The 14,654-nt window shown below is 46.5% G+C and overlaps 1 protein-coding gene across 1 annotated transcript in view; it reads right to left on the bottom strand.

Moving 5' to 3' along the window:
• The window catches only part of LOC147659423 (26S proteasome regulatory subunit 7), a 122,012-nt gene that overhangs the window by 23,581 nt on the left and 83,777 nt on the right, over nt 1-14,654 (bottom strand). The window contains exon 10 of the mRNA XM_086951752.1: nt 9,610-9,812. Coding sequence (XP_086807878.1) covers nt 9,610-9,812 — 203 coding nt within the window. The remainder of the gene's footprint in view (nt 1-9,609; nt 9,813-14,654) is intronic.

Below are 14,654 nucleotides of genomic sequence, written 5' to 3' on the forward strand. Positions count from 1 at the left end.
TAGGGATTTTTGCCATTGAATTGGGATCATCATAGAATTCGGGGTGATTGACGTGGTCACAAAAAGTTTTAATGTATCTCAGCCATTTCACTCGATGAGCGCCCTCCAGTTTCAGGGCGTCCCCCAATATAAGGCGATTTAGGTGACACTCATCTGTGGTCCACACCCTGTGCCACAAAAGAACCGGTTGCACCCTAATAAGATCTTCCAGATAGGGCATACCGAGTTCAGTGTGGCAATTATGGGTCGATGTGCCCTCTGGAACAGTAACAAGATATCGCAAAAAGCTGTTCTCAGTCAGCTGCAGGTTGGAAACATTAAAATTACCCCAAATTCCAGCACCATAAGTTGCCACTGCAACACAACTGGCTTTATAAATATGTAGGAGCTCATTGACAGGTCTCTTTCCCATCTTTTTGCTAAACAGTTTGAGGGCCGTAACAGACTTAACAAATAGCAAGTTTCTACTTTTGATAGCACTATTCCATTTCCCTGTACAGTCAAACAATATTCCTAACTAAGGGAATATAGAAACATGATCCAGTGGCTTTTTGTCAATGAACATGGTTCTTTTCTTCTGTGTAACATTAATGCCACAGTTCATAGAAAAGGTTTTAGTGCAGTTCACCTTCAAATCTAAATTAGTCATGAAAGTGGTAAACGATGTAATCATAGTTTGCATCGACTTGGGGGTTCTTGCCATCAAAACAGAATCAGCTGCATAAATAAGTGCCGGGATACGGCGTTGCGATGCTGTGGGCATATCAATACAGTCCCTTAGTAAAATATTTTTAAGACCGTTAATGTAAATAGAGAATAAAAAAGGGCAAGGACGCATCCTGGCGATATTAAACATTCTAGTGCACTCTCCTTTTACTTCCATATCGAACCATAGCCCTTGCTCCATTATAAAGCTCTCTTAAAAAACAGATAATATTATCCTCAACACCCAAACGAGTTAAAATTGACCATAGTTTAGTGTGATTAACACAGTCAAAGGCGGAGGTCAAGTTCACATAGGTTAAAAAGAACCTTCCTCCCATAACCTTGGTATATTTTTCCACAAGTATGAATAAATTAAATCCCTGATCTATGGTCCCAACTCCCTCTCAAAAACCATATTGCAGATCACTAATAATCTTATGCTCATTGGCCCATGACTGCAACCTATCTAAAGTGATCCTACCAATAATTTTAACTGTAGAATCAAGAAGAGATATTGGGCGGTAACAAGTACAACTAACCCTGTCCCCCTTTTTAAAAATGGGTACTATATTAGATTCGTACCAGGTACTAGCAAGGCCCACCGTACAAGCAGCATTCAGAAATCTAGTAAGCAGAGGTGCCCATAACATTACATTATTTTTAAAAATATCTACCGGGACACCGTCTGGGCCCGGTGTCTTGCCTCCCTTACTTGAGTTAATGCCCTTGATTACCTCATCTAGCGTAAAAGAGAGGTTCATCCCCTTTTTAATATTTGACAATGAAGGTACCTCCTGTATCGGCAGTTCTCCTAGAGGTTCCGCAGGGCTATAAAGGGCCTCAAAGTGCTTCACCCAATCATCCTCTGAAATGGCAATCTCTAACCGTGCCTAAGAATCATCTTTAAAAAATGGCGCGTTGACTGCCCTCCAAAATGCAGTCATGTCCTTCGAGTCAGAGGCATGTAAAAGTGCCACCCATGCTTCATGTTTCATCTTGGCCCTTCTCTGTTTAATAGCCGATTTGAAATTTTTACGGAGCTCTCTAATCTGTTTCAAGTCTCTATCATGTTTATTCAAGGCCCGTTTAAGTTTAGTATGTGCCTTAGTGCACTCCGGGTCAAACCAACCCTTCTTTCTATTATCATGATTCCTTAGGTTGACCCAAAGGCCTTCCTTAATACTTATTATGATAAGTTTAAAAGTGTCGAAAACTACGGTGTCCTCGGACCCCATGTCCAAGCAAATTTCAAAACAATTTTTTCTCTCCTTAATCAGGTTACCAATAAACTCTTCAGGTATAACCTTGGACCATTTTAGGGCATAGCCATTCTGCCTTGAAATTTCAATATTTTCAGATAGTATCTTAGGGATATTATCTGCAAGGGTAGAATGATCTATAACAGGTGTCTCCAACCAGTAGCTCGGGAGCGACTGGTAGCTCACCAGCACCCTCAAAGTAGCTCTCGGAGGTGAATCCAAATCAATCTGATTTCAGGGATTCAGTGTATATTAAAGAAGGCAGCACTGCTCGTTTCATTACCCGTAAGAGTTACAGACAGCCAAAACAATGGCAGGACCTCTTGATAACACTCAAACACACACTCTGTTGGCCTATCAATCAATCAGGAAATTATAGAGTGCACTTCTCACCCGTGAAGGTCTCAAAGCACTGGGGGGGGGGGGGAAGAGGGGGGACATTTGGCAGCTCCAGTCATTTGATAAGCCAGGTCTTGAGGCTCTTCCTGAATACTTTTAGTGTGGGTCTTCGTCTGATGCTGAGGGGGAGTTTGTTTCAGATCTTGGCCGCGATCTAGGAGCAGGATATGCCTCCTGTTCTGGCTCTGTGGATGCGGGTGATTTCGGCCAAGGCCTGGTCAGCAGAGCGGAGGTTTCTCTTGGAGGTGTAGAAGAAGATTTTTTTGTTGAGGTGTTGGGGTCTGGTGTTGTGGAGGGCTTTGTAGGTGTGTGTGAGCAGCTTGAAGGTCACTCTTTTTTTTCGAAGGGGAGCCAGTGGAGGTCTTGTAGGTGCTAGGTGATGCAGTCTTGTTGTGGGATGCTGAGGACGAGTCTGGCTGCTGTGTTCTGGATGGTCTGGAGTTTGTGGAGCAGAGATTGGCTGATTCCGGCATAGAGGGCATTCCGGTAGTCCTGCCTGTGGGTGATGAGTGCATGGGTGATGGTCTTCCAGGGTTCAGGGGGGATTCGTTTAAAGGTCTTGCGAAGTATGCAGAGGGTGTTGAAGCATGTGTAGCCTACGGTGTTGGCCTATGGGTCTGTCACATGAACCATCTTTATCCACTTTAAATCTACCTAATAAGGAGTTGGCCATGTTATGTGCCCTGCTCTATCAGTCACACTGTGTGTGACAAAGAATAGTGGCAGCAGTAACCAGGGCTGACCCACTAAAGTGTGTGACTGCAAGAACTAGAGTGAAAATGTATTAGTTGGGAACATGATCAACCAAAGAGGTGAGTGAAGAGAGGATGCATGCAGGGCAGAGAAAATTAGAAGCATCATATTATTTTTGTGTAGGTGTGTGACATTGTGTCTTTCCTTAAAGCTACTTCAATTGTCATGGGGTGCCAAATATGTATGCTGGTCCCCATCATAAGAGTATTATCTCTGACGCAATTGTGCCCGTTCATGGTATAATTGTGCCATTGCCATAATATCACATCCTTGACTATTTTGGGCATACAAGTCTAGTAATTACATACTTGCTGCCACCACTGACATATTAAGAGCATGACTGGCTTGCTTTTAGCCATTCCTGACAGAGTGGCAACCGCTTCTCCCATAAAAATCTCCATAACTGATATATGTTGGGCATCCAGCTGTGGCACAGTGGTAACCTTGGTTTAATGGTGGGCATTATTAGCATAACAGATTCATTAATAATGTTATGGTGAGCAAGCATGGCATATGATTCCAATTCCTGGGTATTTGAAGCAGAATTTGTCCATCCCTGGCATTTTTACATGGCGGTACTCAATGAAAACGAAAAGCTGATGTTTAGGGACTGTGTATTTTCTAACAATGAAAACTGATTTGATTTTTAAAGAAAAAAATTATCCTTTTTCTGAAAAGGTTTTTCTTTTGGAAAATGTATTTTGATTGCTGGAAAGTGGAAAGTGGTTTTGATAGGTCTATTTTTAAAAACTAATATGCTAATGAAGACAAAATATTACAATTCTAAAACACTTTTAAAGTTGTTAGATGAATGATAATTCAATTTGAGTTGGGGAGACTTACGACTGTGGTAGTACCCTTTGTGACACACAGCATGTGATGATTTGAATTTTACTTCATTACAAGCATTCAATATTGAGAAACGTTTTACTAACATTCTGCTGATAACTTCATCTGGAATGTTTGGGTGGTGACTACTGATAAATCTTTCTTAGGGTGGTCATAGTGTAATGTTAATACATATCAGCATTTTACAGTGATAAAATATGCTAGTGGCTCGGCAGGACTTTACTTGAGCAGAATTAGCTCTCACTACAGAAAAGGTTGGAGACCCCTGATCTATAATTTCAACCCTGATTGGAAAATGATCAGTTAAGGTAACGTCCAGTACACTGTAGTTAACTACACTATCCTCAAAAGAAGAAGAGTTCAGAACATAATCAATTAGAGAAGTTAACCCTCTACCATTAAAGGTTGCAGAGAACGGGACTTCTGGGTGACACAGTTTATTTGCAAAATCTAGATCATTCATGAAGAGTATCTCAATCAAAGCATCCCCCTTACCAGTATGTTCAAAATGTGTTTGAGAGGACTCCTTGTCCACCGTTAAACCACAATTTCCTATGCCAGCTCTATTACAGAGGGTGCAATTAAAATCTCCCCCCCATATGACGACGAACTCCTTACGTTCATTACATATTATCTCGTTAAGTTCGGAGCTTAAAGTTTTGAACACTGCAACCAAATCAGCGGAGGGAACATGGTTATAAAAGTTAACAATCAAAATACAGAGGACATTATTCAAATGCAAACCAACAATATGGTAATAGCGAATATTGTGAAAAACCTCCATGTTTTTACATTTAAAACAATTCGAGACATGTGTGCAGAGCCCACCCTTTGCTCTGCCATGTGATGAGCCAATGGCTAGAGTAAAAACAGTCTTAAAACCATTAATATGGCAAACTTCCTTAGTCCAAGTTTCTTGAAGACCTATCACATCATGATCTTCAACTAGATCGTACCAAAGCGGGTGATCCAATTTGGATCTAAGTCCAGCAATATTCCAAAAAATGAAAGACCATTTATCCTTTGATTTAATGGTTACAACATGATTTAGGTCGATAACTGTACCTATACTGCTATCTGAAGAACCCTTACTTGTAGACGGGTCCCCCCCAGATGCAGTATCATTTCTTTCTAGTTGGAAATCATCTGGATTAAGTATCGGCCACCCTCCTAATTCTTGGTTTTCCTCAATTACCGGTAATGACTTAGCTTGAGTGTCATAAGAATTTTTAGCAGGTGTGACAGTTGCCTGGTGCCGTGAAGGTCAATCCACCCCTCCCAGCCCTGACAGGCAATCAAATCTGTTATGGGTTGGGACAGTGAAGTGATGATAATTATAATGGCTAGTCGGCACAAAACCTCCATGCATCATATGTGCCATTGGAGCATTAAAGCGACTTCCATTATATATGGACCTCACTTCATTGAATGGATCGTATGGTTTTGGGTTACCAGGAACAGTAAAGGCCACAGGGTAAAAATAGCTCAAATCTAATGAGAGGATTCCTCCTGTATTGTTAAAATTAGGGAAACCACTAATGAACTGAACCGTTCTTGGGTCCCTAAAATTAACAATAATACAGTCTCCTTCAATATTCTTCTCTATATGGCTCAGCCAGGTTACTCTCCTAACCGTGATAATTTCCCCCCGCAAGTCAGGTCTAAGGGGTCTATTTTGTCCCAGCCAGTACATAACTTTGTTTTTTTAGTTCGTGGACAGATTCAACCTTGTTATTTTTCCATTCTGGCACCCCCGCCAACACAATTAACATAGGGGTGACAATCCGGGGGAAGATCAACTCTCATCTTATTTCCTTTAATTAAGGTAGCCTCTGAGTTGGCTATTTCTGGTATCGTTTTGTAGGGGGCCTCTGGTTAAGCCTGTTTTATGGGAGACTACGTTACTATCGCTCTCTGCCCTGGGGACCATTTTGTGATCATTAGCTTTTGACTTCCCACTGGTTTGCTCTGATGGTTCTTTTATAGCTATTCCCTGCTTCTTTCTAGGGGCAGGTTTCGGTTTGTTTTTGGGTAATATGGGGGTGCTGATACTAGCACAGATGTTTGATCCTCTAGTTTTTTTAACATCTCCGAATTAGCTCATACAATTCCCTCGAGGGTTTCTAGGTGTTCACCTATCTTCCTGGTCCGTTCCACCAATGGTAGAATTAAGCTCTTAACGAGGTGCTCTATGTTTTCCAACAAACACATGGTACTACTGGGATGTATTAGCGGACTTTCAATTATCTCTACAGTAGGGCTGGTAGGGTTTGAGCTGGGCTTATCCAGCTGGTTAGGTATCTTGTTCCTATACGTGACCCCCGTATCCCTTTTCTTGGAAGTAACTGTTTTAATCTTTTTAATAAGGAGACTTTCTGTTGATCTCTGCCACGCTTACGTTTTATGGCGACAACCTGGGGTTGTACTACGTGGCTACTATCTGTTGGCTGTTCCCCGAGTAGTAATTGACTTTGGCGTCTGCCCAGATCTTCACTTGGATAGGCCAAATAGGAATCTATGCTCGCGTCAATCCCACTTATATCAAGGATAGTTGAAAGGTCTCGTTGGTGGCTAGTTATTGGATTACTCTGCGTACTTTGTATGTGTGGTTGTTCAGGTGAAGGAGCAGTAGCAATACTCCCTAAAGACGATCTTTTCAAAAATACAGGGTCAAGAGATAGCCGCTGTCCTGTTAAAGCTATTTGCTTCTCCAGTACAATGACAGCTTTGGTGAAGAAGGCATCTATAGTACCGATAACCCCTCCTCCAATTACCCCACTACCTGTTTTGTTCCCTTTAGAGGTTATTAACGCCATAGCTATTGGACCTATAAGTGTGCCTCAATTTCAGTCAATTGTACAAGTGCACCTTAAAAAAGAATTTAAAAAGGCAATTAAACATATATGTGTAAAGTCTTACTGAATACAGAAACATAAAGGGGGTGGCCCAGTCCAGTCTCAGTCAATCTCTGACGGGATCAGATGGGCCCGCCCTTGGCCCAGGCTTCGCCCGGCTCGTCCCGCGATGCGCGTCTCCAGTGCAGATTTAAAGCACCTGGTAGTCTCTGAGCTGGGCGTTGCCGGAGGTGGTCAGAGTGCCGCTCTGCCTTATGGGTGATGTAGTCAAGCTTCCAAATAACTACTTGCTGGACCCTTGTGCGAGTGTTTCCTGCGAAGCGGGAAACGCGAGGAGTAGCGTTTCTGGAGGGGTTTACAGGTCAGCCCCAGTCCTTTAGTCCCGCTGATGCTGCTCACGACCTTTGCCACGCTAGAAAAAAGAAAGGTTTGCCGCAGTGTCCTTCTCCGGTGCAGATTTAAAGCACCTGGTCGTCTCCGAGCTGGGCGTTGCCGGAGGTGGTCAGAGTGCTGCTCTGCCTTATGGGTGATGTAGTCAAGCTTCCAAATGACTACTTGCTGGACCCTTTTGCGAGCGTTTCCCGCGGGAAACGCGAGGAGTAGCATTTCTGGAGGGGTTTACAGGTCAGCCCCAGTCCTTTAGTCGCGCTGATGCTGCTCACGACCTTTGCCACGCAGGCAGTCGCGGACCTCTTCTCGGTGTGGGCTTGCTGCAGCGGTGGGAGCGCCGGCAGAGGTCTGCAGCGGTGGGGAGCACCGGCGGAGGGCTGGCTGGGTGGCGGTGGGTCTCGTTAACACGAAGGCGTGCGGAAACGGCCGTGCTCGGAACTGGAGCGGGAGTCTGAGGCTAAGATGTTAAAAAGGCAGGGTCTTCTGGTGCAACCCTGTATCGTCTTGCCACACTTTTGGAAACAGCCGGAGCAGTTAGAGGCTTTTTCCACACCTCCATAATAGGTTCTGTTAAATCCTCATTAAACGGAAGCAACGGTTCCACCACCGAACTAGGCGAGTGTAGGACCTCAGTAAGAAGATTAGACTTAGATTCAACTGTTAGGAAAGTCAAATTAAGAAGTCCCGCAGCCTTCCTCGTTACTACATGATAAGGCTGGACGTCCTTTGAAGGTGCATCAGAACCTGATGGTAACTCCCATTCCGGGGGAAAATCCAGGCCACTAGCAACTGCCAGGTCTTCAAAGCAGTCTTCTTCTAGTTCACCTTCCTCCACATCAGGATGAGAGTCAACATATCTCTGCTCCTCCAAAAGGCGTTGTGCCTCCCTCCTGGACCTCTCCTTAACACGCCTCTCCACTGGATCCACCATCGACTCCAACAGAGCCGGAACAGACGTCGGTATCGAATCCGATGGCCCAGTGGGTTGTAGTCGAGGTCGACTTGGAGCGGGCGACGCCGGGACCGGCGTCGACTACTTCGGCGGAGCCGTGTATTGCCATGGCGGCATCGGGGCCGGCATAAATGGAGCCGGGGCATAGGAGTGTGGCACCCCCAAATTGTAGGCCAGTGGACCCATGGGACCCGAAGGTGCTCCAGAGGGGTACCAAGCCCTCGTAAAGACGCCATACATTGCGTTAAAAAATGCTGATGGGTCTTGGCCTGGGGCGGGAAAAGGTGGATGAACACCCTCAGGCTGGACTTGAGGTGGGAACGAATCCGGCTCCTCCACAGGCACAGATTCCCCTTCCACCTGAACTACTTCTTCCTCTCAGGCCAGGGACGGCACCGGAGATGGATCGGAAGCTGGAGCCGGTGACTGCACCTGCGACTCCGAAGGCGAAGCCTCACCTTCCCGATTCGAAGCTTCCTGCGGTGGGATCACCTTCGATCGAACCTTCTTTGGCGACTTCGATGTAGAGTCATACTCGTTTCCCGAGTGACGTCGGGACTCATGTCTCCTCTTCTTATGCTTCCTTCTTGATTTTGAAGCATGTTCCGTTGAGGACTTAGAGGTCGACTCCTCTCGAGAGCTAGATCTTGACTTCGACCTCGACCTTCTCGAACGAGATCGTGAAGACTTCCTACCTTTGTCAGCCTTCAACTTCACCACCAGGAGCTTGGTTGCTATTTCCCGCAGGGCCTTCGGGTTCATCTTTCAACAAGATTAACACCCATCCACGTCATGATCAGAGCTTAAGCACCATAAGCAGTCCTCGTGCGGCTCCGTGATGGACATCATCTTCCCGCATTCCTTGCAGGGCTTGAAGCCAGTCTTCTTCATCGACATCGTCACAAAACAAAGAAGCAGAAAAACGAAGGAAATAGCAACAAAGTCACTAGAAAGCTACTGAGATTCCCTGAAACCATTAGCGTCGACGACACAAAAAAAAGGGAACTGATGTCATCACGCCGGCGTGGGCCTATTATGGGCGTCGGTGACGTCAGCGGAGTCGCGTGCGATGCCGTGTCTCTATGACGTCCAAGTCCACGTCGGCGCGAAGCTACAAAAAGAATTTCCGAATGTTGCTGACGCAAGTGGATATTCACAAGGTGAGGAATCCACTGGCAGATGTATCTATCAGAAAAACCCAGCACATATGCTAAAATACCCATTATTCCTGTTGAACCTAGCAGCAAACCAGCAGGCTTTGTGAAATAACATATCGACGTTTGCCTCAATATCTTCTGCAGTAATGATTAAATCATTGAATTAAGCTATAGACATTAAACCAGACACCCGAAGTCTAAACCTCTTTTGCGTGCTACGAGTCATTTTCAAGGTGCGACTAAGTATAGGATGCATTACTTAAAGCATGAGCAAAGAATCACGTTCTGACCTCGAGGTCCGGCAGGCTAAATTCAATCTTCCTGTCCAGCCGTCCAGGTCGCATCAGAGCAGGATCCAATGTGTCGGGCCTGTTGGTTGCCATAAGCACTTTAATATTGCCTCTAGGATCAAAGCCATCCAGTTGGTTGATCAGCTCCAGCATAGTACGCTGCACTTCATTATCACCACCAGCCCCATCATCGAAACGAGCACCTAAATGGGATAACAAATACAAGGATTGTTTCACATCAAAATACTTTGTTGACAAGAGTGTAATTATTCCAGCTCAAAAACTTAACACTGCAGAACAAGAAAATTTGCTGTGAACAAGGTAATTTTACCATGTCATTTATAAGACACTGGATACGAAGGATGTGAAAATATTCATTTGAAAACATCCTAGAGTACATCAAAAAATATCCCCATTTCCACATGTGGTACAACTTCCCCAAGGACTACAATGTGCCATATTAAACCGCACTCAGATTTGTACAGAACACATCTAAAAACATACTGACAGTGACTCACCCTCACGTACAATACCACAGGATGGATCCTTAGGTTCAACGAGTTTTGCACTGCCTTTCGAATTCCACTTTTTGACCTCAGATAATAGTGCTTTGTACGAATTTGGCCTAAGGACAACCTACTGTCCGAGTGTACGCTTGGAGTGCTCTGTAGATTGTGGTTCTCACACTCTCCACTGGCATTGATAACTCCACCCGTTGTTAGGGGGCTATTTTTAGGTCTCACCTAAGAAGCGCTTGCGCCGTCTTTTTGAGATATGCTGTATTCAGGATTTGAATACAAAAAGGGGGGGGGGGGGTTGGCCCAATGGACAGGACCCAGGTAGGGCCTTATACGTACTAAAAAGAAGAAAACCTGGTATCCTAATTACTTTTTAGGTTTCCACTGGCGTAGCACTGCACAGCAGTGCTCCCGCAGGCGAAATCTTATGTTTCTCAGTACGGGGCTTTGTCCCACCTCTCTCTTCCATTGGCTAGCTCCATAAATGGAGGCTAGCCATTGGAAGAGAGATCTGTCTAATTCACGGAGCAGATTCGTGGGCGCTCCGGCGATTTTTTCGCTCTCCGCCCCTTTGTGAACGTCATTGTGGCGGTGGGCGGATGTTTTTTTTTTTTGTCTCAGCATGTTTGTTTCATTTCCAACGTGTGCTTTGCAAGGGTGGGCTGCGCGATTTTACTTTCCTTGAGTTGCTAGCAGGTAAGCGGCATATTTTACTACTTTTTTTATCCCGTTCCCGCCCCCCTCTCCCTGTCCGTGTGTCCGTCCCCGCCCCCCCTCCCGCTGTCCGTGTGCCCGTCCCCGCTTCCGCTGTCCGTGTGCCCGTGCTTCTTGTTCTTCTCGTGCCTTGTTCGAGTTTTCACTTTTCAGTTTACCCCATAGCTCGTGTTCTGGCATTATTGGATTTCGTGAACATTGGCGCTTTTGTGGTTATCCCGTTCCCACGCCCCCTCCCGCTGTCCATGTGCCCGTCCCCGCCCTGCTTCCGCTGTCCGTGTGCCCATCACCGCCCCCCTCCCGATGTCCGTGTGCCCCCCCGCCCCGCCCTCCCGCTGTCCGTGTGCCCCCCCGCCCCGCCCTCCCGCTGTCCGTGTGCCCGTCCCTGCCCCCCTCCCGCTGTTCGTGTGCCCATTAACCCGCCCCCCCTCCGCTGTCCGTGTGCCCGTCCCCCCTCCCGCTGTCCGTGTGCCCGTGCTTCTTGTTCTTCTCGTGCCTTGTTCGAGTTTTCACTTTTCAGTTCACGCCATAGCTCGTGTTCTGGCACTGTTGGATTTCGTGAACGTTGGCGCTTTTGTGGTTATTTGTGGTCCGATGGCGGTTCTCTTTTGCCACTGATGAGATCGTAGTTGCTTATGCATTGTCTCTGGTTTTGTTTTGGTGGTGTTGTTGTTTCTGGCACTATTACAGATAAACTCAGACACGGCAGGGTTCCGTCTGACACTGTTATGGTACAAGTTATCATAGGCACTGTCATATTGAATTTCTGAGAAATCTGAATTATTCTTTGTGTACTTTTGGTCCTTTTCGGGTACCGGGGTGGTTTTGGCCTGACACTCTTATGATTTTCTGGCACAGCACGTTTTGCTATGGCACAGTGCTGGTCCTGCTGTGTCACTTGGGTTCTGTTTTGCAGTTTCTGTGTGTCGGCTGGCCCTGTTGCATCATTCTCCTGTCGGAGGGGGTTGTATTCTGCTACTGTTAGTATGTTGCAGTCCAGGCCCTTCGAACAAATGTTGCCCTTTTCTGGTTCCCACCTAGCCCCTTACGGGGTTCTCTCCCAGCTCTCTTCCTGGTACGGCTTTCCTCCTGTCGTCTCGTACTGCCTGAGGGTGACACATGAGAAGCGTGCAGCAAACTGCACACGGGACACTTGTTTATTTCTTGAAGTGACTTCCACTTACAGATCTTGAGAAGCATAGCCATGTTTCAGGTGACAGATCTCACTAGCTCCTACCTTAAGAGATCAGATCTATCCCTCAGTTTACACCGACCTCGCAGATCCTCTTCATACATAGAGATCTCTTAAACTATGTAGATTTGGCAGAATTAGGTGTGCATTGCATTTATATGCCTTGAATGCCCAGCATCTAGAGTAGACCATAAAGTCCCAATTCTGCTGACATATACGCTGTAATTAATATTTAACTTATTTTAGGAACCGTATCTGTATAAGATTGTAGATGTAAGTTTTGGCGGATGTTGGAACGAGCTGTAATGCAGATACAAGGTATACATGTTAAATTTGGAGCAAATTGATTCTTTATCAAAACACTGAAATGTTAATCTCATATTTAGAATGAGCTGAAAATGTAAAAAAAAGTTGGTTTGCAGTACGAGCTGCATGTTCCAATGTTCATAGCTTTAACCCCTTCCATGCGGCCGCGATTCCCCTGGTGTGCTGTAAACAACACGAACAGGGGCGGGCCGTGACGAACCCCAGCCGTCATCAGCACACGAGCACCGTAGTGCATGACGGCTGGCGTTCGTCATCAGCATGGAAGGGATTAAATACGAGGGTGTGTTGGAGACGAGGTTAAATGTCCTCACCTGTGTCATGTTCCCAGTTTGTTGGAAATTGTGGAATCTCAGATCGAAACAGGCATTGGTAACACCAGTAAGTCTCAACTTAATTTGCCAATCTATGTAAACACACACATTCACAAATGTATTTCCATGTGCTGCATGCACAAAAGCGGTTTATTACATTAAATCCTGTCGTGTTGGCCTTGCCAGTGCTGGGAAAAAGGATGGTTCTCTGTATGGAATACATATAGGAAATAAATAATTGAATGTGACAAGCAGCGCGATGATTGAGTGTACAATTCAAATGCCCTTGTCCCTCATGCATTTTCCTAGAAAGCAGGTAGGCACCAGCTTGAGGTCAGAGAGTATCACTCCACTGGATGACGCCAAATCCCACTTTAAAGAATTTGTAACAGTACATCTTGCTGACAGATGCGTTGTCAATTGATACCAGAAAAGATTGCTTTCTGTAAATAGTGCATGTGTGGGATAGAGAATTTCATGTGTGATAATTCAGTGTACTTTCGGGTGGATGTAAAGCCCATTCTGCTTATAAATAAGTTATTGGTAACAGTAGGTCTTGGGGACAGCTATGCTGTCAGGCAAGACCTCAAACACGAGCATTAGCAAAGCCATTATATTTCACTCTTGAGACCTAGTGGCTTTACTACTGCTTTTTAGCCATTTTGTTCTAGGGGAGTAACACTGATGGCACTAATTGGGTGGGGGGAGCAGTACAAGGGGTATTGAGGAGAAGCCGTTGGTGACAGTAGGAAGGTGCAGCTGGGGGAAGGAAGGAGCACAGTCTGGGTATGAGGAGGAGAAGCAACGAGTGACCGGAGGAAAGGAGGTGGGATGAAGCAACATGGATGGCAGGCGTGGGACATCCAAAGCACAGTGGTATGCAGTAGTGTACGAGGTTGTTATTCCTCCACTATAGTTGTAAGCCTCTTCTTCCCAGTTCAGTAGTATTTGTCCCTCGCAGTTACAATTCCAGCCTCTGTCGTGTAGTCAGGACATAATGTTTCTACTTCTGAGGTTTCATTTAGCTATTTAAGGTACTCTGGGAGTTGTTTTCGTTTGAGTGGGAGGCCGGATACCAATTGTTCAGAATAGCCAAGCACTGGAAACATGGCTGTGCTTGCTTCCCTGCCCCCTGGCTGTGCTTGCTTCTCTGCCCCCTGGCTGTGCTTGCTTTCCTGCCCACTCGCTGTGCTTGCTTCCCCGCCCTCGCTGTGCTTGCTTCTCCGCCCCCTCGCTGTGCTCGCTTCCCCGCCCCCTCGCTGTGCTCGCTTCCCCGCCCCCTCGCTGTGCTTGCTTTCCTGAGTGGGTGTGTGTGGCTCTGGGTGGGTGTGTGTGGCTCTGGGTGGGTGTGTGTGGCTCTGGGTGGATGTGTGTGTGTGGCTCTGGGTGGGTGTGTGTGTGTGGCTCTGGGTGGGTGTGTGTGTGTGGCTCTGGGTGGGTGTGTGTGTGTGGCTCTGGGTGGGTGTGTGTGTGTGGCTCTGGGTGGGTGTGTGTGTGTGTGGCTCTGGGTGTGTGTGTGGCTCTGGGTGTGTGTGTGTGTGGCTCTGGGTGTGTGTGTGGCTCTGGGTGTGTGTGTGTGGCTCTGGGTGTGTGTGTGGCTCTGGGTGGGTGTGTGTGTGTGTGTGGCTGGCTTTGTGTGTGTGTGTGTGTGTGTGGCTCTGTGTGTGTGGCTCTGTGTGTGTGTGGCTCTGTGTGTGTGTGGCTCTGTGTGTGTGTGGCTCTGTGTGTGTGTGGCTCTGTGTGTGTGTGGCTCTGTGTGTGTGGCTCTGTGTGTGTGTGGCTCTGTGTGTGTGTGGCTCTGTGTGTGTGTGGCTCTGTGTGTGTGTGTGTGGCTCTGTGTGTGTGTGTGGCTCTGTGTGTGTGTGTGGCTCTGTGTGTGTGTGTGGCTCTGTGTGTGTGTGTGGCTCTGGGTGTGTGTGTGTGGCTCTGGGTGTGTGTGTGTGTGTGTGTGTGTGTGTGTGGCTGGCTCTGGATGTGTGTGTG

The sequence above is a fragment of the Lissotriton vulgaris genome, unplaced genomic scaffold (genome assembly GCF_964263255.1).
Source record: "Lissotriton vulgaris unplaced genomic scaffold, aLisVul1.2 SCAFFOLD_2427, whole genome shotgun sequence".
Classification (NCBI taxonomy): Eukaryota; Metazoa; Chordata; class Amphibia; order Caudata; family Salamandridae; genus Lissotriton; species Lissotriton vulgaris.